Raw genomic sequence first — 22,755 nt, forward strand, 5'->3', positions numbered from 1 at the left:
GCATTATACCATTACGTATAATTTCGACTTAATTGATGGTTACCTCCTACTGTTTTCCTTCATTTTTCCATAGCTTTCCATTAGGGTACACGAAAATTAGCACGTAGAATGTGGCTGCAAAAAAAGGACATCACTGGATGGGTGTAGTTACGAGTAATTAACTTTTCACAGTTCAAATGGTCTCTCCAGTACAGACTTTCCATTTGGAGTGTCACAGTAATGTCCAGGTGGGAATTTCATTCATCATTCGCACGTCATATATTGATTAATACATTCGTCCAAGTATCATTTTTAAAGAAAATTAGTGACATCAAATATTTTATTTGCATTTTCCGGGCCATTTCAGTCGGGAGTTTCATCTGAAAAGGACGTGAAAAGTAAATAGTGTGGATAGTGGTAGAGTGCACGAAATGGAGCCTAACTTACTGAATATGGAGCGAGGCAGCGCTAGCAGTTACACTTTACAGTGGTAACGATCCTTTATTAGCGAGTTTTCACATAACTCTCCGATTTTTTTATTAAATGTGTTGTGAAAGGGTTCCGGAAGGTGTCAAGCATCGATCGAATAGTCAATTTTCAGATGTTTCGCAGACAACGGAGGTGGAAGCTAAACAGAATATTATCTTCGGTAATCCGGCGCAAGCGGCGTGGGGAATTCTTTTGGACTATTCAAGGATTAGCACTGTACATGGAGTACGGTATATGGTGGCACGAAAAAGACCATGGTGGGAAAGGTAAGGAATTTTTTATCTAAATTAGCGAATCTTGAATTGTATTTGCTGGGAGTTTGACAAGAAGGATCGCAGCTTCTTTCTGAATATGGAGTTATTTTCTAATCATCATTGCAGCTTATGATATTCTGATTCCCTGAAACTGGCCCCTCTTTATTTCCTCACCCTTCGCGTCCTACTTGTGCGATACACATTGCGAACTTCCGCATGAATCCTTGCTATTAGTGAGCCCACTGGGCACCAATTTTCCTCCGAATTCAGCATTTTCCTATGTTGTCCTATGGTAGGAAGAAAGTTGATTGGTATCCGACATTCAACCAACCCCTTCTGCCATTACTCAGATTTGAATCGCGAACTTTCGCTGTGACAGTCTAGAAAAAAGGTCTCCCTTTTCATATTCAATAATGAGGAGAAGCTTTGACTCCTGTAGACTATTTCCTATCGTGCCTGTATGGCAAATCAGGAGATACCATAATGGATCCAATCCAGTCAAGTGTGATCTCATTAGGCTCCAGTAGGATCGAGATCCAAACCTAGAGTTTTATTATCACCATTTTCCTGGCAAGTATTCATTAGTTCCCCCTTAGTTACTTAAGTACGACGAAGACGCGAAACGCTCTTTTATATTTTGGGGAAGGGGGAGGTCGCCTTCGCCATATCCAGAAGAAGATGCGGCCAGGTCAGTTATGATGTTTGCCCCTTTATTTTCTTGCTAACAAGACTGTACGGCTTCCTTATTTTAGGTCCACCTATGTGCAGAGTTCTTTCAAGCATTCCTGCTTGCTATTGTGTATAATTTGCTAAAGTCTACCTCGAAGGTTCGCGTATACTTCCCGTTTCTCGCCGAAATCCGATCTTTCCCTAGATCGCGGGCAGATCTCATTTGTTCGAAAATATGCACGATTTTTTTGTTTCGCTAATAGTTTGACCGCGGTTTTGCGCCGAGGTCCACCAATTTGATGTCCCTAAAAGCTGTCTGGCATCCTGATCTATTCCATCGCTCCATCTCAGGCAGGGTCTGCCTGGTCTTCTTTCTCTACCACAGATATTGCCCTTGTAGACTTTCTCGGCTGGATCATCTTCATCCATACGGTAATCCGCCCAGCGCAACCTATTGAGCGGGATTTTATCCACAACCAGACGGTCATGGTATCGCTCACTGCGTACGTTCCAATGCGTAAATCGTTGTTCCGTTTTCGTTACCGTGCTCGTCGTTTTAAAATCCATCCTGTCCGAGGTTGCTTCCATTGCTCTCCTCGTAGGGTTGTCAGCCTTGCCCAGCCCCCAAAATCGAGGAGCAGTTGGTACAATTTGCCCGGTTTTTAGGCGCAGGAGACTTACCTTCATCCTTATCCGTCTGCGGTTTTTCATTAGAAAAGAACTCCCAGCGATCATCACCTGGAGGTAGGGAGGATAGGGAGATAGGGTATGGTAGTAGAGCTGTTGGTGCAAGCGTTTCCCAGGTTTTATGCTCCATCGTGGGTACCAATCCACGTTTTGTTCTGGGACCTATATTACCCTTTGAGCGCCCATTTTATCCTTTGGTATTATTAATTCGAGGTATCACTCAGATAGCATATCAGTCTTCGTTTGATTTTGGTAGTCCCCGCCTCCAGGGATGCCGTTAGAGATGTCCTCTTTGCCCCAGTAAGTCCACATCAGCGAAAAGTGGAGTCACAGAATGAAAATACTACTTCGAATATACACTGCAATAGAAAGGCCTAACCTGTGGAGCCGTAATTCTTCCCAAATTACGGAACTAAACTCAGCACAACAGCCAGAGAGTTACACAAACTCCAAAAACTGCCTTGCGTGTGTATCAGTGGGGCAATTAGGACATGTCTAACGGCATCCCTGGAGGCAGGGACTACCTACATCGAACGAAGACTGATATGCTATTTGAGCGATACCCCGAATTAGTAATACCAAAGGATAAAATGGGCGTTGTCATCAAAGTCCTTTTAGCTTTCTGAATAATGTTTCTAACATGCAGTAATTTTTGGTTCAATGTAATTCCCAAATATTTTACCTCTGTTTCTAGTGTCACCTCCATGCTAAATAACCTAATGGCTCTCAAGTGATCAAGCTTACGCTTCCCGGTGATTGGTACTTTGGTGGTTTGGGATTGATATGCAGCCCAGGCTTCCTGAACCTGGCAGTAGCAACCCTTAGTCCGGTTTGGATTCTAATTTACAGGATATTCTTATATTTGCCTCTACAGATTAAAACAATGTCGTCAGTGTGACCCTAGATCTGTATTCCAGTATTTGTTAGCTCATATGTTTTCCACTCTTTTGCGGGTCAGAGCATCTTCTATCTCTGCCAGGATGTGTTATTGAATGCTCCTTAGATATCCAAAAACACACACAGTGCTATTTCTTGTTTCTATCAAATCCCGTAAAACATTCGTTCAGAGTAGTTTCGGTTGACCGTCCCGCCTGGTAAGGGTGCTGACACTGATTTAGAGAATTTTAATTGTATTATATTTGTCCGCGATCTTCCCTGCTGCTTTGAGTACGAACGATGTTCGGTAAATAGGTTTGAAAAATGTAGGGTGCTTCCATGCCCTTGGTACATTTCCTGGAACTATGCTGCCTTCAAGATGATTTCTAGGAATCTCTGGGAAGTTACTGTTTCCTTCGGGTGGTTTCACTGGTTTAAAAGTTCTCACCCTAGGTTCCGAACATATCTCCTTTGCTAGTTTCCACTTCTCCTTTCTTCCCCTCATGTTCATTATTTGGGTGTCAGATATGACGTTTTCGCTTTCCGCAATGGGTAAGGCCCCCGGAAAATGAGTTCTGGAAAGCAGATGTATTCTGTTATCCTCATTCTAAATGTAAATGTCCAATCTTCCTTCCTCAAAAAGACAGAAGATACCGTCCTGTTTTTTGGTTATAGCTTTATATAGCCTGGTTGCTCCTATGGTTTGTTCGATTCTTTCACAAAATTACCGGAAGCTGTTCCAGTTTTGCTTCCATGATCGCGTTGCTATACGCAGTCAGTGTATTTTTGTATCTCGGCCAGTATCCTCTTTAATGTCATTCTAGCTAGATTCCTGTTCCACCAGGGTATATCATTAGATGGTTTAACTGGCTTAGTCGGGCAGTTGACCTCATGTGCGTCAATGTCGACTTTTTTGCGGTCTTCCAACACTGTTTCCAGTCTCGCCCCTTTGTAGGTGAGCCATGTTGTTGCTGAAGTGTGTTGCATAGTAGCCTCAATCCGTTCTCCTGGCATTTCTTATTATTTTTTTAATTTCGGAGTTGCCCTCAATGAGCGTTGACACCGTAGTCGAGAGGAAGTGGTAGCGCCCTCCTCTCACAATACTTCACTAATTAATCAACTAGCTCCGGTACGATCCGGATATCACCTCTTGGAATGTAGCCCGATATCACAATTGCCTCCGATATTGTTTAGAACTCTTCTCCACTGCCTGAGCATCGCCCTCCTTCTCTGAAATGGCACTTTACTGCACGTCGCTAACCACTTTAAGCCTTATAAGATCCAGGTCTAGGTCGTGCGGTTTCTACTCCTCACTGGGCAACAGGTCTACTTCTCTGATTGATCCAGTGCTTTTCGCCTCAATAGCTTCCGAGATTCCTTTGGGGACCTCAATAAGTTTTCCATCTGATGTCCCTTCCGAAGTGTCCTTTCTTGGGTTTTTCCTTTCCATGCACAGGTATATTACCAAATCAATAGTTGATATGACAACTCCGACGTTTGATTGAGTCGAGGGATCCACCCCGATGGTGAGGAGTCTACGTTTGCCCTCCACTTTGCTTCCCTCCATAATCACGTATGGAGATCCTCTCTATTGCTCTATTGCTGCGGCTTTAGGTAGAAATACTGTCACCATGAGTGTTCCTGGTTTATTATCCATAGCACATGTCGACATTTCTGCTCCTTTTTAGCCTGGAAATTTACGAACTATAGATCTAAGCCATGCCGCAGTATCCCGGTGAACCAAAGCTTCTCAGTAAATCCCTTTCACATCTGCCTGAAGACAAGGTCTTCGATAGTTTCCTGCTTCACATCAGTGAGTATATGGTCGCGAAACGTTTTTGGCAGTATGGCGAGTCGAATGCCTTTGATCGTACTAGCATAGCTTATGGCAGGCTTCCTGATTCCTGCTTTCATCTCTGACTTACCCGGGATTCCCCTTTCTTGAGTTCAGATTTGGGTTTTCTAGGAGCATTCCGCCCAAGTGGTTAATCTGAGCTACTCCCCGCTTTTTGACTCAGATAAAGATGACTCTTTCTGTCCTAAGCCTTCTTAGGAGCCTCTCTTCGTTTCAGGCTTTCCTTCAGATAATGCAGGTACCATTTAGCACCTGCGTCACTGAGGCATGCCACCTTACTAACGTGTGATATATTAATTTCAGACATGCTTTTGCTTTTCCCTGCTTTTGGAGCAATGGTCTTTGTTGGTTGTAGTCCTCCTAGTAGGCGACTCTCTCTTGTTGGGTGTAATCACCTGACTCTTATAAATTTGGAGGTGTGTCTCCACCTGGTTGGTCGGTAGTTGTTTTTGTTTTTATTGGTGTTCTCATTTGTATGAGCGTTATGTGGTTCGGCGTACCAATGCTTCCCGTAGCCCACAACTTACTCTCTGGGGCGACCAGTTATTAGTGGGGCTCCGTTCGGAGAGTCACTTACCCCTGACTGGAAGCTATCCAACGTGTCCTTCGCGTAGCTTGTCCTATTTCCATTTTTCGATTTCAAGACTTTGTCGAAGTTATAACGCATATCAGCTTAGTTTTTCGAACTTCTCTTCTTTTAGTAGTTTTAAGCATTGGTTTAGATTCTTGATTTCTCCTCCTTCTGAGGGCAATAAGTGACAGGAGTTTACTCTGTCAATTGTTCGTTAAATAATAAATAAATAAATATCAGCGTCGTCTTGTTTGGCAGTCTCTTCTGCTATCGTTGGCGGGAAGTCTCCTCAGGCTCACGGTGTATGTAATGCGTAGAAACGTTTCCAAATACCAGTATTAGTTGTTGCGTTCACATCTCCAGGTGCGTTTTCTGACTCTTATCCTGGTAGAGGTAGAAGAGAAGATTTTAACAGGGAACGTTTAGTTTGTAATTCCTCTCTTTTGGGCACCTGAAGTTCTCTTGTGCCGAGCCTTTCTCCCCCGTTTTTTGGTAGATTTAGACAACAGTCCCACCGGCAGATCGGGCGTAGTCAGGTTTTGAGTTCCGGTCCGTGCTTGGACCGCTACGTGATTTCTCAAAGTCGCGGGTGGATTCGAAGGATGTGACTCCTTAGCATTTGGAGAGTTAAAATCCGTTGCTTCAACCATCAAGTATTTTGGATACCCTCAGTGAGATATTGAACTACTACAGGCTACCAATACGACAAGGTGGTGTCCGAAGGGGGTATATACTCATGGCACTCGAACTTATATCCATTCGTTCGCACTTTGTATTTTCAAATTTATCCTTTTTATTTCAGGATACTATGGATTTGCATTTTCGTGGCAGCGATATGCATATGTGCTCGACTGATCGCAAAAATCTGGTTGAAATGGGAAACAACGCCCGTCATTGTCAGCTTCAGTGAAAAAACAACACCAATTTGGGAAATTCCATTTCCATCTGTTGTGCTTTGTCCTGAAAGCAGGACCGTCAATGGGACATTCAACTTCACAGAAGCCTTCTACCAAGTCATCGATAATCCGAGTCGGGATAAATTCGACAACATATCCACCACAGAGTAAATATTATTTGTTTCCATTATTTTCAATTCATGGACTTTTTTAATGAAATTCATGATCCTGGCATGGACGACAAATGAGGAAGGATTTATGATATGAATGGGAATTAATCTCTATTCGCAGTTACGAGAATCTGCAAACTCTATCACAAATATGCGATGCGGATTTAGTTGAACGATTAAAATTTAAAATATCTGAACCGATTGATGTACTAGACACAATGGTGTCCTTAGCGCCAACCATCAACTACACTATGCCATTCGGGATGTTCAAGCATAAGGTTTTTTTCCCAGATGGCTATTTCACAACTGTATTCACGGACCTGGGAGTATGTCATCAATTCAATGGAATGCATCAATCCGAAATTTTGCATTTTCCAAGGTAAAAGTTGGATGAGGAGTGTTATTGTGAAATTTGAAGATAGTTGCAGGGTTCTGGATTAAATGGGGAAGATAAACTAGTTTTCCACTGAATTTTCAGCACCACAAATTTCACCTTCGAAGGAGAAGTCTATAGAGAGTCAACTTGGAGCGTAGATGAAGGATATCGCACTAGGGCGAATGATAACAACACATATCCATGGCGTGTTGAAACAGCCGGTGCAAGGGGAGGACTATTCCTGTCTCTTCAAGGCCGAATACAGGATATAGATTATCTGTGTCGGGGCTCAGTGGAAGGATTTAGCGTATGTGCTGTTAATATAATATAGTCCGTAACGATTCTAAAGCGGGAAGTCCTTAGTTGCTTTGAATATCCGGAAAGAGAAATATTAATGGAGATTTTTAACCGTTTAATATTTCCAGATTCAGCTGTTATCACCCGATGAGTTTCCAGCGGCTAACAAGCAGTACGTTCGGGTGCCATTCAATAAGGACGTTCAACTTTTAATCACGCCACAATACATAACAACATCCGAAAATGTTAAACATTATTCAGCGGAAAGGTTGACTGCATCCTTCCTCCTCTGCCCTTATTTATGTTGAAATAATTTATATTTTGCTTCCTTTCAGGAGAGGATGCTTCTTCAACGAGGAACGCTCTTTGAAATTTTTCAAAAAGTACACCCAAAACAACTGTGTACTGGAATGCTTGACGAATTACACCTTGACCAAATGTGGTTGCGTTAAATTTTCAATGCCAAGTAAGGTTTTCCAAAAAATTATAAATTTCACAACCCTCCCTGAGGTTCCTTTACTATATTCAATTTTTTCTTCGAATTTTCCCCTCTATATAGGAACAAAGGATATGCCTATTTGCCAAGCATCTGATATTCTGTGCTACCAGACTGCAGAGGATGATCTTTTACGGGATCAATTTGAGCATGGGCTCATAGGATATTCGGACTCACCAGATTGTAATTGTTTGCCAGCGTGTACTTCCATAGTTTATCAAGTGGAGATTTCGGAAGCCCATTTCGACGTTTACAAAGTTCTAGAGGCATACAGGGAGAATTATACGGACGAGAATCCAGGGTAGGTTTTGTTTGACCACATAGTATCCTTTTTTGTTTCATATTGACTGTCGGGATCATTCACAGGTTGGTGATGGGGCGAACATCAATATTTTTTAAGGAGCAGCAAATCCTGACCATAAGGCGTTCCCAGCTGTTTGGTACTACCGATTTCTTGGCAAGCTCAGGAGGACTTTTGGGATTGTTTGTGGGGATATCCGCCCTTAGTTTCGTAGAGATTATTTATTTTTGCACTGTACGATTGATTTCTAACTTGAAAATGAGACGCAAAGTGAAATCAGTGGTATACCAGCAGTAAACATTGGTGTACTAGTAACCGTTTTTTCAAAAATATCCTGTCATGAGAAATGATAATAAATGATAATTTGGTGGTGTTATTTTTAGTCTCTATGACTTGTAAGTTCGAGTTTAAGAACACATCAAAAGTCGATTAAAATGGATAGAAATTTGTGATCCTGAATAGGGACTGATCGTTTTGTTATAACCTTTGGCCATCGTGAAAGGTTCAACACATAATGCTAGCTTACAACTTCAGCAATAAATACACAGCAACATCACATAGCCCAGAAGGGGCTTACTAAAGGTGACATTGTGATGGTGATGGGTGATCTGAATACCGACTTGGGCCCTGATAACATATTCCAGAAGCATGTTACGGGGAGGCTTGATCGTATCTAATGGCAGTAGGTTCAGGAGGTACGTTGTGAATACACGAAATAAAATAAGTGCTGACATCTACTTATAAAGCAAGCTTGATTTAATGGTCGTTTATCTCCGCTTGCGTATCGCTACTGCGTCCGCTGTTAAAAGAACAAAACGTTAGTCCCCCAAATTCAATACGGGCCTGGGAGGAACATTATCGATAGGCACCTTATCTATGATAAGGAACAACTGAGATCTGGCGGTTAAACGTGAGTTTCCACTGAGTCTCCACGGTCCTCCTAATACAAAGATTGATTTGGTGACCACAATGAGAGCCCCACTGTCACTGGCGCAACGATTCCAGTTTATACTTACTGCAGGCTTAGCATTGATACTGTGGAATGCAAGGCCTACCTAAAGCTTTCACTGCAACCAAGGAATACGCACTCAAGTTGTATAGCGCAACTCCATATGTGAGCCCACAAATAGCTCAATCCGCGATATGGGCACAATCACAATCATCATGAAACCGGGCCAAGCACACATCCCCCAGTAATTCTTCTGAAACATATGAACACGAAGGGCTATCCCGGTTTCCGTGGTGCCAGATAACCTGAGATTCAGATGAGTCCAGGTGCAAACTTGAGTCTCAACGCCCTAGGCTTTGAACCATTTTCCTACTGCGTCACGCCCACAAATTCAATATGAATTGGAGCCACTACTTGGAGATTCTCTAAGCACCACGATAATGAGCAGCTGAAGAGGTTGAAGGAGCGTCTCATCAAGCTTCTCAATTGTATAACATTAAGTGAAATTCCACTTCCTGTGGAAAATGTTGGAATGCGCGGATCTACTCTTCCAAACGGAAACAAAATTATCTTTGCCACAAACATGACCAAATGGAGTAAGACCGCCCTTAATGATCTCCCTGAGGAAATTTTCTGTGCAGTCCTGTAGTTTCCCGTGAGGAGTTGCCAGATCTCTCATTAAGCGCGATCCCAGTTGCTGGATAGAGCCACATCTATTAATGGGTAGTAAAGAGACAGGTCTCAGTGGCGCAGGTGTTAAATGGTACCTGCGCTAAATATAGGAAGGTCCGAAACCAGAAGGGATAGACCTAAGGCATATTTATCGGAACCAAGAAGACAGAAAGCAGCGGAGATTAGCCGGTATGTGAAGGGAATGCTCCCAAAAAATCCAAACCTGGACCCAAGAGGGGAGAAAACCCGGGCAGGTCAGGGATGAAGGCAGGAATCAGGAAGCCCGCCATTAGCTATGTTACTGCCAAAAATGTTTCCAGAGCAAATACACATTCATGACAAGCAGGAAACTATTGAAGACAATGTCGTCAGGCATATGTGCAAGGGACGGACTGCAAAAATTGTGTTCACCAGGATACGCTTTCGACCAGGCCATATATTGGTGGACTTGCGCCACGGAAGACACTGCAGAGTTGAAATAATAAAAACTTGTTGTTTCTTATTCGTTAGTGTGAGTATTTATTCTTGCAAATACCGATATTTCGGGAACCACTTGTTCCCTTCATCAGTGCAAACAAGTTTCCAAACAAGTCAGTGCAAACTTGTTTGCACTGATGAAGGGAACAAGTGGTTCCCGAAATATCGGTATTTGCAAGAATAAATACTCACACCAACGAATAAGAAACAACAAGTTTTTATTATTTCAATTAATTAATCGTTGGAAACACCGCATAATTTCACTCTGACTGCAGAGTTGCTTAGAACCATAGTTCCTAAATTGCCAGGCTGGGAAGGAGCAGAACTGGCAAAATGTGCTGGGGATGATATACCAGGAGCACATATGGTGATAGTTTTTCTCTCGAAAGCCGCAACAATAGAGACGGAAGATCTCATGGACCTCCTAATCGTTCAGAATTAGGATCTCCATACATGATTATGGAGAGTCTTCAGAAGCAGGGCGGAAGACAAGGGTAGATTCCTCACAATCCGGGTAGATGACCGATTCCTGGAGGCGATCAGACGTCGGAGTTGCCATATCAACTGTCGAATTGGTGACATACCTGTGAACTTTTAAAGGGAAATGCCGAGGAAAGACACTTGGCGGGAGACATCGGATGGATAACTTACCGAGGCCCCAAAGGAATCTTGGAGGCTATAGAGGAGGACAGGACTGGATCAATCAGAGAAGTAGACCAGCTGCCTAGGGAGGAGCAGAGGCTGGGTGACCTAGACGTAGATTCTCTAGGGCTTAGGGTGGACAACGACGTGCATGAAAACGCCATAGCAGAGGAAAAAGGGGATATTTCGATAGTGAGGATTAGCTTCAAACAATAACGGAGCCAACAGCCAGCACTAAGATAGCCCAGATAAACCTCCACCATGCGAAAGCTGCATCTGTGGTAATTGCAAGGGCAGGAGAACATTGGAAAAGCGCTGGCTCTGAAGCCCTGGGTGTACCGGGGCAGATTTGCGGTCTCCGAGGAGTAAGCATGTAGGTAATTTGGGATTTCTCTTGTGAAAAACCAAGAGCTTGAATAATTCTTAAACGTAATTTAAGATAAATATCTCTTTCAGATTTCCTGACTGGGGACCTCGTGGGTATCCAAGTCTGATTGGAAGCCGGGAGGAGCACCCGAGAGGCAGTCGTGGAATCCGGATACTTCCCAGGAGATGACACCCGGGCTCCATCTGAACAAGTCGCTGAACTGGTTAAGTACTGTCAGAGAGGACGTTATCAATTCACCTCGGCTGCAATGCCAACGCCAATCACGAAGCAGCGACACCAATCGAAGAGGAGAGTACCTTCTTGAATTTATTCTTAGCAATAAATTAGAAATATATAACGTGGGGAACACTTCAACATTTGTAACCAGTACTTGATAGGAGGTACTAACTCTAGGAAATAATCTAATAAACGGGCTAGTCAGGAATTGCAGCGTGTCGGATAACAGAATAACTAGAACCGACATTGAGAGCAACTTCGAAATAAAAATAATAATAAGGAACCTTCGTATATGAGGGTTCGGTTAAGACAATTAAGTTCTCAAAGGATGTACCATGGTGCAACAGGAACTTGACTAGAATGAGAACATAGGTACGAAAACTCTTTAATCGGGGAAAACAAACCAGGGACTGACAGAGATGTAGATATAAATGCAATGACTGTCTATAGCAACATTATTAGGGAAGAAAAACGGAACAGGTTCTAGGAATTCTGTGAAGGAATCGAACAAATCACAGAAGCAACCAGGCTTTACAAGGATGTAGCCAAAGAAGGGGCAATATCCTCTCTCTGTTTGAAGAAGGAAGATGGGACATTTACGGAGAATGAGGAGAACAGATTACACTTGGGGCAGCGCAAACTTTTAAACCACTGAAATCACCTGGAGTAGATGCCATTTTGCCAGCAATAATCCAGAGAGGGCTAAAAGGGGCCTTCTGAGAGTGGTAGGGGGCAGCATATCCTTGGGATGTATACCAAGGGCATAAAGAGAGGCAAACGTGTTCTTTATTCCGAAAGCGAATAAAAAGGATCCTTTTCACCCTAAATCTTTCAGACCACCTTGCCTAGCATCGTTCGTACTCAAAACAGTGGAGAATATCATAGACAACTATATGAGAACTAACGTTCTAAACCCCAATCCCCTACATCATTGTGAACACGCTTACCGGACAGGACGGTCAACTGGAATTGCTCTGTGTCAGCTGACGGATGTTCTACGGGATGGAGTCAAAAGAAATAACACTGTGCGTTTTTAGATAGCGAAGTAGCATTCGAAAACACATCGCACACTGAAATACAAAGTGCCCGGAGCCGCAAGGGAGTGGAAAACATCTTAAATTAACCCCTCTCCATCTACACATACAGATGCGGGCAAGGAGGTCAATATTCAGGATGGCCGAGAGTATCAATGAGGCGACGAGCTGTCTAGATCGAAAGAAGACTGATATTCTTTCTAGGCGGTATCCCGATTTATTGATACCAAGCGATAAGATGACAAAGAGGTTTCACTTCACTTGATTACTGGTGATTTCAAAGCTTGAGCCACCAGATGGGGAAGCAGACAGCGTAGCGCAGGCCAAAGTCTATTAGAGACTTCACCCAGTTGAATATGCAAGCACCACATTCGAGGTATGCCCTGGCACGTTAACGAGGACTATTCAGGCAATGATCGCCAGGCGCCATCTTGAATTAGGGAGAGAGCGACAGGGCGGTAGGACAATATATCGGAAGCCGAAAAGGGCTGCTTTGAAAAAGCACCGCATGAGCAAACTTTCGCGGAAGCGGATGTAAACCCACGGGTGCGCGCCTAAAGAATTGTAATACGGCGACTCAGAGACCGGTCGTCGTTGCAGATCACGGGTCTTGCCCTCGCCAAGGGGCTTTTCTCCCAAGAAGAGAGGTGCACTAACACCTTTCAGAGATCCCTGGATGTGTCTCCCTTGGTAACCACAGACAAGGTGTTGGATCTCTGCAGTACAATAAGTAATAATAAAGCTTCGGGTCTGGACTGAATACCGAATAAGGCCCGTAAGTGCCCCACAAATGCAGCAAAATAAACGAGAAAAAGCTCCGAGCCTGGGCGGAATACTGCCACCACTATGGAGGTTCTCTTTGGCCAGTTTTGGTTCAGCCGACAGGGTTGTAACCCCGTCTTGCTCCCTGCCACCTCGCATTGGTACAGGTACTCCGGACCGAAGGAGACCGAATCATCAAAGGATCCCAAAGTATGAACTACAGTTAGAACGTCAACCTGTTAATAGATCGAGCCGTTTTAGGGCAGCTCGGAATTCAACATCTGACTTTACTAGCGCGGCGAGGATTACATATCAGAACTCCGCTTGCAGGCTATGCAAATCATTTAAGACATCATCAAGCTTAGCTGTAAACAGCTTCACTGGATATAAATATCTGAGCCTATATGACAGAATCCTCTAGAAAGAACAAAAAAGGATTGCGTTGTGGCTTGTCGAGATTTGCTGGCATTGAATTTCGTTGGGATATATACCGCTCTATTGACGGTTTTCATAAGGAAAGCGAGCCGGGCCGGCCATAAGTTTGCAAAGAACTTTCGGTCAATATTTTATTGAAGAACTTACAGCGTTCCTCCTCTTAACGACGGTGATGGAGAGGCTCAAAATCTCAACACACCTATTTCACAGGCAAATCCACAGAAACCGCTCTTTAAGAATGAGTGAACTGGTGTCACCACACCAGCAAAATACATTAGTTGCTTTCCTGCATATAGAGGGAGCATTGAGGGTTCTAACCAGGCTAGGATGAATGAGGGTTTCGCGCCAAAAACTAGGATAATCCAATCCGTTGTGGAAAGTTGCCATTAGGCTATAGGTGTAGGCAGAGGGATGTCCCAAGGTGGTAAAGATCATGTATGTCGAAATAACCCAGACTCCTCACCTGATCCGAATTGATTTGGAGACTCTGATTGTGAGCCCCGCCATAACTGACACAGCGGTACTGATTTAGCTTTTAGATTTGGCTTAGCCTTAATACCAGTACATGTGAAGTCTACCTCATACCTCCTCTGTTACTGAGAGGTACGGGGTCCGAGTTGTATTGCGAAATATTGGAACAACCACAACGACTATGAAACTTTACAAGGGAGCCAACTGCAAATAAATGGTCAAGAGCACATCTTCCAGGAATTCTCGTGGAGCATATGACCTTGGAAAGCCATACCAGTTCCAATGGTACCAAATAATTTTAGGTGAAGTTTTGTTGCAAAAGTCAGTTCAGATGATTCTTTTGCAGATGCGGGTCTGATCGCTCTAGGCCAAAGAGCATTCGACTACACCATCTTCGACATATGATGCGGATACAGCGTTTTTTGGTACTATAACTTGAAGTTCTTCCAGCTGCAACTGGGGCTCTGATCTCCTCCTAGGCAAATGTCCTCGATGTGCTCACACTCCTTCTCCCCTAGACCTCCCAGCTACAGCGTGCAGTGCTGTTAACAACATGAGGTCGGATGTTGAACAGTAAAGTCCTGCGGCCATAATGACACACTCTGGACATTCCCAATGAATTACGATACACGCCGGCCAACTTTAAGAGAGATTTTGCTGGTTATGACTTATTTTGCTCTGACGGATTAAAGATAGTCTCTGGAGTTGGCTCGGCAGTTTTCTTGGACTCGCACAGTGTAGCCTAGCCGTACGGTAATCCAAGGTTCGTCAGATTCCTGGAGGCCTGCCGATATCCCGGGCTTAATCCGAACTACATTCATTTTAATTGGTAATTAAATGGCCACTAAAGCTTTGTTTGGCCACATCGTGTAGGCTCATGACAGAACTACGACTGGTAGAATTAGAAGGACGTATTACCTGAAAACCTAGGAACCTAGGGGAGCTTCATATTGAGGCCTAGCTGATTGATAGTACGCAATAATTTAATGTGGAATATTGAAAGGGAGCTAATCGAAGAAGGCTAAAAAGATGCGGTACTGACATACGTTATAGGAATTTGGAGAATTTAATAGAAAATCTCATTTTTTTAAATGTATCGATTCTGAAGGTGGCTTCCTCTAAAATTTGGGATCATAGAGTCACCTATTCCCTTCTCAACATATTAGGCACGATTAAATACTCTTGCTAGGGATGGAGAATTTAGGTCATACTTGCATGCAACCATCCTCCACATTTTCTTGCAACACTCCTGCAATTTTACAAGATAGCGTCACCTTTACTTCATTGCATATTACATAATAATTCCAACGAAACCTTCATAATCCCCCATTAGATATTCAACAAGGAATTGCTATTCCGGCATGCCACAAACTCTGAAAATTAATAATGTAATTAACGACAAAGTGCATCCTTTAAACTGCATGCAGGATAGTTAATAGATCCTAAGCAAAGTTTGTAGTCGACCACCGTTGTCGGCGGTAGGATCCTTTTGAAGACGATTAACAGTCCAGAAAGTTTTACACTTGAACGGTCTCTTCAGATTCGGAAGGAACAATGTACGACGATGAGCTTCTCGAAAAGGATTTACGTACACGGATACGGAAACGACGATGTGCGGTGGTTACTTCATTGGAATTTGCGCTTCCAACGTAGCACCTCCGGCATTGTGAGAATATTAAGGAGGTGATCGATTTCTTGGGTGTGCAGAAATTTGCGCGGAGTCGGAAACTACTTTTCAAGTAGCACAAGCCAAAATGATTATATAATAATTATTATTGGTTTTGGAAAGCGCTGGTAATGAGAAAATAATTTCAAACTTCAAAATCAATTTAGTTAAGGACGCTTTTGGTGTAGATCTCATTGTAGGTGGCCTACAAAATGAGGAGTGGATTTGAGATGAACATAAATTCAGGAGTTTGAATTATTAGTATTATGTTAGGGTAATAGTTAAAAAGTAGAGAGTTTTGCGGTGAGAAGAACGAGGAGAGAGGGCAGAAGGCAGAGGGCAGAGGGTAGAGGACAGAGGACAGAGAACAGAGTACAGAGGACAGAGGACAGAGGACAGAGGACAGAGGACAGAGGACAGAGGACAGAGGACAGAGGACAGAGGACAGAACAGAGGACAGAGGACAGAGGACAGAGGACAGAAGACAGGGGACAGAGGACAGTGGACAGAGAACTGAGAACTGAGAAAACAGTATAGAGTACAGGTGTATCGGCGGTGGTTCAGTGCATCATCGCTGGGTACGTTTAATGCGTCGCATTTCCGGCTGGTAATGTGGCGCGTGGTTTGCGTCACCGCTGGCGTAACTAGTGAACCCCATGCTTCGTGAACGTTTTGCTCCAGTTCGATAAATTTCAGCCTTGCTAACCTGGAGACCCCACCCCCGGACGTCGACCTTGCAGGAGTGCCGCTCTAGGACTTTGAGGTGGCGCTCATATGGCGGTTTCAATGGCTTTCGGGAAGTGTTGACTCTAGTGAGGACCCGCGAGCATGTCTCGAGGTCTCCTGCGTCGTATGTCGGGAAAGTGGAGTCGGTCGCACTTTCCCAACCGTGTCCCTAAACAGATGCATCCTACTGGAATCGCTTAATCCCGATCTGTTATCAAGCACAGGATCGCCAGGGAACCGAAAATTCACCCGTACGCCACCTCTGTGGGGCTGGTCGTGAACTCCTCCCGTTAGGCTGCGCAAAGGCCAACGGCTATGAAAGGCAAGGATTGCGACCTCGACGGATCGTCGCGAGCCATTAAGTTCCAGCATCCCATTGGACTACGGGTGGTATGCAGTGTTCCTGCGGTGTTTGCAACCTAGGAGCTTGCCTAACTCCGCGAAAAAGGTGGACTCAAATTGTATTCCTCGCTGCGTGATGATTACTGCTGGTATATCAAAGCACTCGACACAAGGCCCCGGCGCATAATGATGCAGAACGTTAGTCAGCCACTGCATAAACCTATCCATGATTGTGAAGTAATAATATCGAGGTGGAAGGTATAGAAGCGTTTGGAAGGAATGCGCCAACTTCCTTGATAGATTAACTGACTTTGCATCACTGGCACACGATGCACTGTCTGGCTCAAGAGTTTAGCTTCTTGTTCATGGACGGCCAGAAGTATTTTCCTGTGACTAACCACTTCGTCTTCCAAATGCGACTACTTTCAGCAGCAATGTTAAGGTATGTCCAGAGAAGTGCACGAATGCTAGGGTGGGCAATATGCTCGAAAACAATTGAAAGACTGTCATTTGTGCAGTTGTAAATTTTGCTGACAACTTCAGGGAGGTTGCGGGGTATATTATGTCGTTATTCTGCAGTGTTGAAAGTCCATAGACTGGTTCATTAAGTTGCAAATTTTGGAACCCGCTGAGGGCCTCAGGGTGCGATTACTCCAAGGCCTACTTCGGGAAGCAAACCTCGACCTTGACTGCGATGGAGATATACCTCCGGAACGGAAAGTACTCATAGTCACTGTCAGTTTTGAAACTGTGGCTTCGAGTGAAGCCACCGTTTGCTTCAGATCATCGACTTATTGTCATGTGTCCTGGGACACTTGCGCGACCACGGGACGCGCGTACATCTCGTGGATTTTGTCGGTGGTGGCGGATAGCACTTCCATCCACCGGCACAGGCTAAGATAGGGTTTTACTTTCCGGAAGCTTCTTCATCCACTTTAACAGCTCTGAGTCGACCTGTGGAACGAAGGGCCACATCAGCAGGGACTGTTAGAAATCATCCTCAACCACTGTGAGGCAGCGCAGGATCTACTCTCGCAAAGCATCCGCGAGAAAAACACCGGTGTGGCCATAGCATTTCGGCAATTTGGGTCAAAGACTAAACGGGCTAAGCAGCGCTATGAGCTTGTAGAGAACAAGCCTTCGAGGAAATAATGGAGTACTCGTTGGAGGGCTTCATCAGAGCGAAGGTGAAAGGCGGCCAGATCTACAGCTGCTATGCTCCACCGAGCGCTACACTTGCCGAGTATAAGCAGATACTTCCCGCTCTGGAGGATGGTGGCCGACCATAATTGCAGGAGACTTTAATGCGTGGGCTCTTGAGTATTGCAGGCGGACAGCTAGTGTGAAGGAGTGTGTTCTCTTCGAAGCATTCGCGGATCTAGACGGAGAATGTTGGGGCGTTGTAAACTTTCCGTGGAAGGGGCGTGGCGTCTATAGTAGACCTGACATACGTAAGTGAAACTTTAGCCATTAGAGTCGTTTGGCATGTCAGTGAGGACTATACTCACAGCGACCACTAGGCAATCTACATGGAAATCAAGGGTGGATTTCGCAGAATGCCGGGTGGTGAAAGCTTTTGAGGGGGCACGTTTTTCGCGGCGCTCAAACCCGATATATCCGTAAATGGTACGGCTAGAGAAAAAGCCATCCAATTACCCGATGGGTGACGGAAGCATGCGATACTACTATGCCCAGAAGGCGATTGCTCCCCATTAGGCAACCCAACTACTGGTGGAACAACGAAATTACAAGTTTGTGAGCCGCATTTTTTCCGGGGAAGGAAGCTTTGCCAGAGGCCTAGGGGAAAGCTCATTGTCGACGTTCAAGAGGCATAGGGGCAATTGCGTGTGGCCGCCTAAAATAAGCTATTCGGCGGAACAAAAAGAACTGCTTCAAACGGCTATGTGACCATATCGACTGAAACCCTTGGGGCGAGGATTACAGAGTGGTAATGAAAAGGCTGCGGAGATTACCCCAGGTGACCTGTCCGCGCCTTGTGAAATAGATTGTTACCACTTTGTTCCCTCATTACGAAAATAGGGGAAGGCAAATTATTGTCCAGCTAAATGAGGGCATAATACTTCCGGTAACTGTGGAGGAGCTGCGGAAAATATGTGGTAGGATTAGTGACAACCAGGCCTCAGATTTAGATGGCATCCTCAAATGAACTTTGAAACTGACAGTGAAGAACTAGGCCCGACCTTATCGCCTTCGAGGCGTGCTTAAAAGAAAGGGTATTGACGTGGCAAGCTCCCCTGGAAACCCAGCATCGTATCCCACCCATCGTCCAAGCAAGTAATGGTTTGCCGGAACGCCAGTTTGGTTTCCGGCGTGCCCGCTCTACGGTAGACGCAATTAGCGTGGTGGTAAATCAGGCAAAAGACGCATTGATTTTTGGCGGTTGCTGCACCGTGTTGTCGCTGGATGTCAAAAATGCATTCTACTCGGCAACTGGAACAGAATTAAAGGGACGTTGGCTGACATAGGTGTCCCCGGGTATTTAGCGAATTTGGTGGAAAACTACCTCTTGGAGAGGACTCTCTAGTACGGGACGGATGAGGGTCCTAAATAGTACATTGTCACAACTGGGGTACCACAGGGATCGCCCCTTGGTCCCCTGTTGTGAAATATCATATATCCCAGTGGGAACTGCGATAGTCGGCTTTGCTGATGTCTTAGCTGTGGTTGTTACAGCAAAACACCCAGAAGATGTAGAGGTCTACGCGACGGGACCAGCAAGAACGGTAAAGCCCTGCCTAGGAAGAGCCGGGCTGACCTTGGTGGACGCGAAAACGGAAGCGGTCTTAATAACGAACCGCAGGAAAAATAACACTGTCAAAATGGAGGTCGGTGGATATACGGTCGCATCAAAGTCATCTATCATATACCTGGGGGCGATAATTAACACCAAATTGAGCTTTAGGGAACATCCAGAATATGCATGCCAAAAGGCAGCCAGTTCTACCGCGTCATTTGCAAAAATGTTGCCGAATATTGGTGGGCCGAAACATTGTCGCAGGTTACCTCTAGCCGAAGTGGTGCGTTTCATCCTGCTTTACTCGTGACCTGTGTGGGCAGAGGCGCTTGCAAACTCTCAGAGGTGGAAGCAGGTGAACTCGATTTACCGGCTGACGGCTTTGAGGGTTTGCTGTGCTTTCAGAACCACATCAGATCAGGCAGAATTTGTGGTGGCAGGTATGATCGCTGTCGACATTCTGGCGAAAGAAATGAGTGTCCTGTACCAAGGTCTGGTGAAAGAAATGTGTGTTCCGTGGCAAGGTTAGAGCCGCATGATCTCTGGGAACGCAGATGGGACGAGTCTAAGAAGGCTCGATGGACACACAGGATTCCCAACATTAGGGTGTGGCTTGAGCGGAAACATGGGAAGACCAACTTCCACAGTACCCAGTTCCTCATGGGACACGGTGGTTGCTTCAGGCAGTATCTGTATCGTTTTGGGTCCTAGATGAGATGGTATACCGGAGGATCCAGAGGATCCAGAGGATGTGATGTTTCACTGCCCAAGATTTGTAATGGAGAGGAGGAGCCTAAACCAAGTGTTGGTTAGGAGCGTGAGCCCGGAGAACTTAGTTGGGGAGATGCTAAGGTCCGAGGAGAACTAGCTTCCGGTCCCGCGGAGCAGGGGCTGGAGAGACCGGGGGTGGTTTTTAGTGGGTATGAATCCCAAACGCGCCCGCTGTAGATCCAGCGGAGCTGGAGCGCACGTGTTTTTCTAAGATTTTCCATCTTCTTGTACGAACAAAAAAAAAGATACTCATAATGGTTACTTTATACGCAATACCAATTTATAACTTAGGCTAGTGTAAGTGTAATAAATCAAAGCTGTCATAACCTTCCCATTTCCTTCTTAACATTGTAAGTTTATGTGCTTTAGATCTGCATTGAGTGTACATATGTGTGTGGACACAAAGTACGTATTATAATTCAGAATATGAACGGAAAGCTAGTGCACGACATATCATATAAGTAACTGCGTGCCGCTAGACATTCAGCACGATTAGAATTTCTTCAACAACGCAACAGGTAAATGCCGGAATCAAATTCGAATTCCACCACATACCGGCTTTTCTTTCGGAATCATTCCAGAAATAAGCCCATTCTTTTGACTTTCTAGTATTGTTGAACCAACTGGAAAGCACAGCTGCATTATATAACTGACCCATTACACAGCAGGAAGTTATTGATACGTTGAGAGAACAATAAGAACCAAAAGTAAATTATTCAGTGCAATAGATAATTTACCTGTAATTCGCGACACAATTATATTACACATACTATGTGGGACTTCCATAGATAAGCTTCCGACAAGCTACTCGATAAATATATAAAAAGAAAACGAAGCAAGAATGATCCAAGCACTTCTAGTAATCGTTTTATAGTCATCACTAGAATGTCTAGTCAGGATTGGTGGCTGATACTTCTAGTTCTAACATTGAACAGTTTTTGTCAAGGGAACCAAGTTCTAGACGTTACCCATGACGTTTCCACCAGTGATGTTAAGGAAGTTGATAGAGCATCGCTAACTGTCCCTGGAACTAAGTGGTGTGGTCCTGGAAACACAGCTAGTGGCCCCAATGACCTTGGGGTGTACATGGAGACGGACAAATGCTGCCGGGCCCATGACAATTGTGATAATATTCCCAGTGGAGAATCGAAACATGGACTCACTAATAATGATCCTTTCACTGTGTAATTTGACTTTAAATCGAAGGACTACTGTTGATATGATTTACGAACAATTGTTAATATCTAACTTCATTGCAGGTTACATTGTGACTGCGATAAAGCATTCTATGATTGCCTAATGGCAAGTAAAGATAAAGTTGCTCCCGTAATTGGAGAAAATTACTTCCTTTTACGATCGCGCTGCTACAGGGAAGATTATCCAATCAAGGAGTGCCAGGAGTACGAAAAGCTGTGAGTATTTTTAACTAAACTTATCTGGGTTTAGTGACTTTCAATGAAAGATACGGTAAAGCCTTACTCATATAGAGATAACAGATTCAAGTTCGTTAATAGTTGACATGAATTCGCAGTTTTTATTTTTATCTTTCTGCTACCATTGCCAGTATTCCACGTATTCAATGAACAGTACATCCTGTACAAAACACCTTCAAAACAATCTTCTACTAATCAATCGGCAAATCTTACGTGAGGGTAATAAAAAATTTAATATCATTTTTTCATAAAGTGAAACTTTCCGCAGCCTCATTTTCCGAAGATGTGTAAAATACGAAGTGGATAACTCCGGGTCGAAGCAATACCAGTGGTTCAATTTACCATTTTATAGCGATAAGCCATTCCCGAATTACACCAGCCGTAGGAGGTTCGCAGGAGATATGAATACTATTGATGATTCACCAGCAAACGAGGATTGAGATCTAAATAAAATGAAATTTAAGAATTTTCCGATGAGCGTACGTTATTGTGCTTTATCTATTGCTTATAATTCCAAAGTCACTACCTAACCCATTTATTTGAACTCAACTATAGAGTGTTTGTCAAAGCTAATCCTGTTTGTGAAGGAAGTCCTTTACGAGAAACAACATCGTCCATCGATCACGCTATCCCCAGATAAAAATACCCAAATCCTCAACTCTTGAGGTTTGAAATATACTGGGTCGGAGAAATTGTTGCCCCCCTTTTCTGTCATAGTCCACCCTGCAGGGGAAATAACAGAGGAAGCGACGGACTTGTATTGAAAGTTTCAACAGTGCAGCCCAGGAGCTTGATAGCCGAGTCTGTGGAACGCTCTCTGGGATCGATGTGGTGACCGGCCTGATATTGATCTTTGGGCGCGGACTCGAAATCGATTGATGTGCAATGTCTTGCATCTAGGCTCTAGCAACCACCTCAGGAAGCAGAATTGGTGGAGACCTTGTGTCGCAGTTTGGAATGAGGAATTACGAGGAAGAGCTTCCCTGTTTACATATCTACAGTTCCGAAATTACGTGGAAGGTTGGCTGAAGAATATTAGGCTACAACAATACAGAGCACCAAAGAAGGAATTTTCGAAGTAGCATAGGTGACGAAGCAAA

General features: G+C 44.3%; 2 protein-coding genes across 4 annotated transcripts; both read left to right on the forward strand.

The window, feature by feature from the left end:
• The first annotated feature begins 335 nt into the window (after positions 1-335).
• On the forward strand, positions 336-8,298 carry LOC119655449 (pickpocket protein 28-like). 2 transcript variants are annotated; one of them, XM_038061347.1, is made up of 9 exons: positions 336-466; positions 537-734; positions 6,183-6,443; positions 6,568-6,825; positions 6,925-7,129; positions 7,248-7,387; positions 7,455-7,585; positions 7,679-7,916; positions 7,982-8,298. In XM_038061347.1, the coding sequence occupies exons 1-9, from the start codon at positions 411-413 to the stop codon at positions 8,211-8,213; spliced, it is 1,719 nt and encodes a 572-aa protein (XP_037917275.1). In that variant the 5' UTR covers positions 336-410; the 3' UTR covers positions 8,214-8,298. The 2 variants fall into 2 exon arrangements, with proteins under 2 accessions (XP_037917275.1, XP_037917274.1); XM_038061346.1 differs by having other exon boundaries at positions 357-469.
• A 12,754-nt stretch (positions 8,299-21,052) lies between these two features.
• On the forward strand, positions 21,053-22,126 carry LOC119654995 (phospholipase A2-like). Of its 2 annotated transcripts, none has more exons than XM_038060662.1 (3): positions 21,053-21,406; positions 21,482-21,634; positions 21,909-22,126. In XM_038060662.1, exons 1-3 carry the CDS (start codon positions 21,108-21,110, stop codon positions 22,093-22,095), a joined length of 639 nt encoding a protein of 212 aa, XP_037916590.1. In that variant the 5' UTR covers positions 21,053-21,107; the 3' UTR covers positions 22,096-22,126. The 2 variants fall into 2 exon arrangements, with proteins under 2 accessions (XP_037916590.1, XP_037916591.1); XM_038060663.1 differs by having other exon boundaries at positions 21,924-22,126.
• The last annotated feature ends 629 nt before the right edge of the window (positions 22,127-22,755 follow it).

The sequence above is a fragment of the Hermetia illucens genome, chromosome 4 (assembly GCF_905115235.1).
Source record: "Hermetia illucens chromosome 4, iHerIll2.2.curated.20191125, whole genome shotgun sequence".
NCBI classification, from domain to species: Eukaryota; Metazoa; Arthropoda; class Insecta; order Diptera; family Stratiomyidae; genus Hermetia; species Hermetia illucens.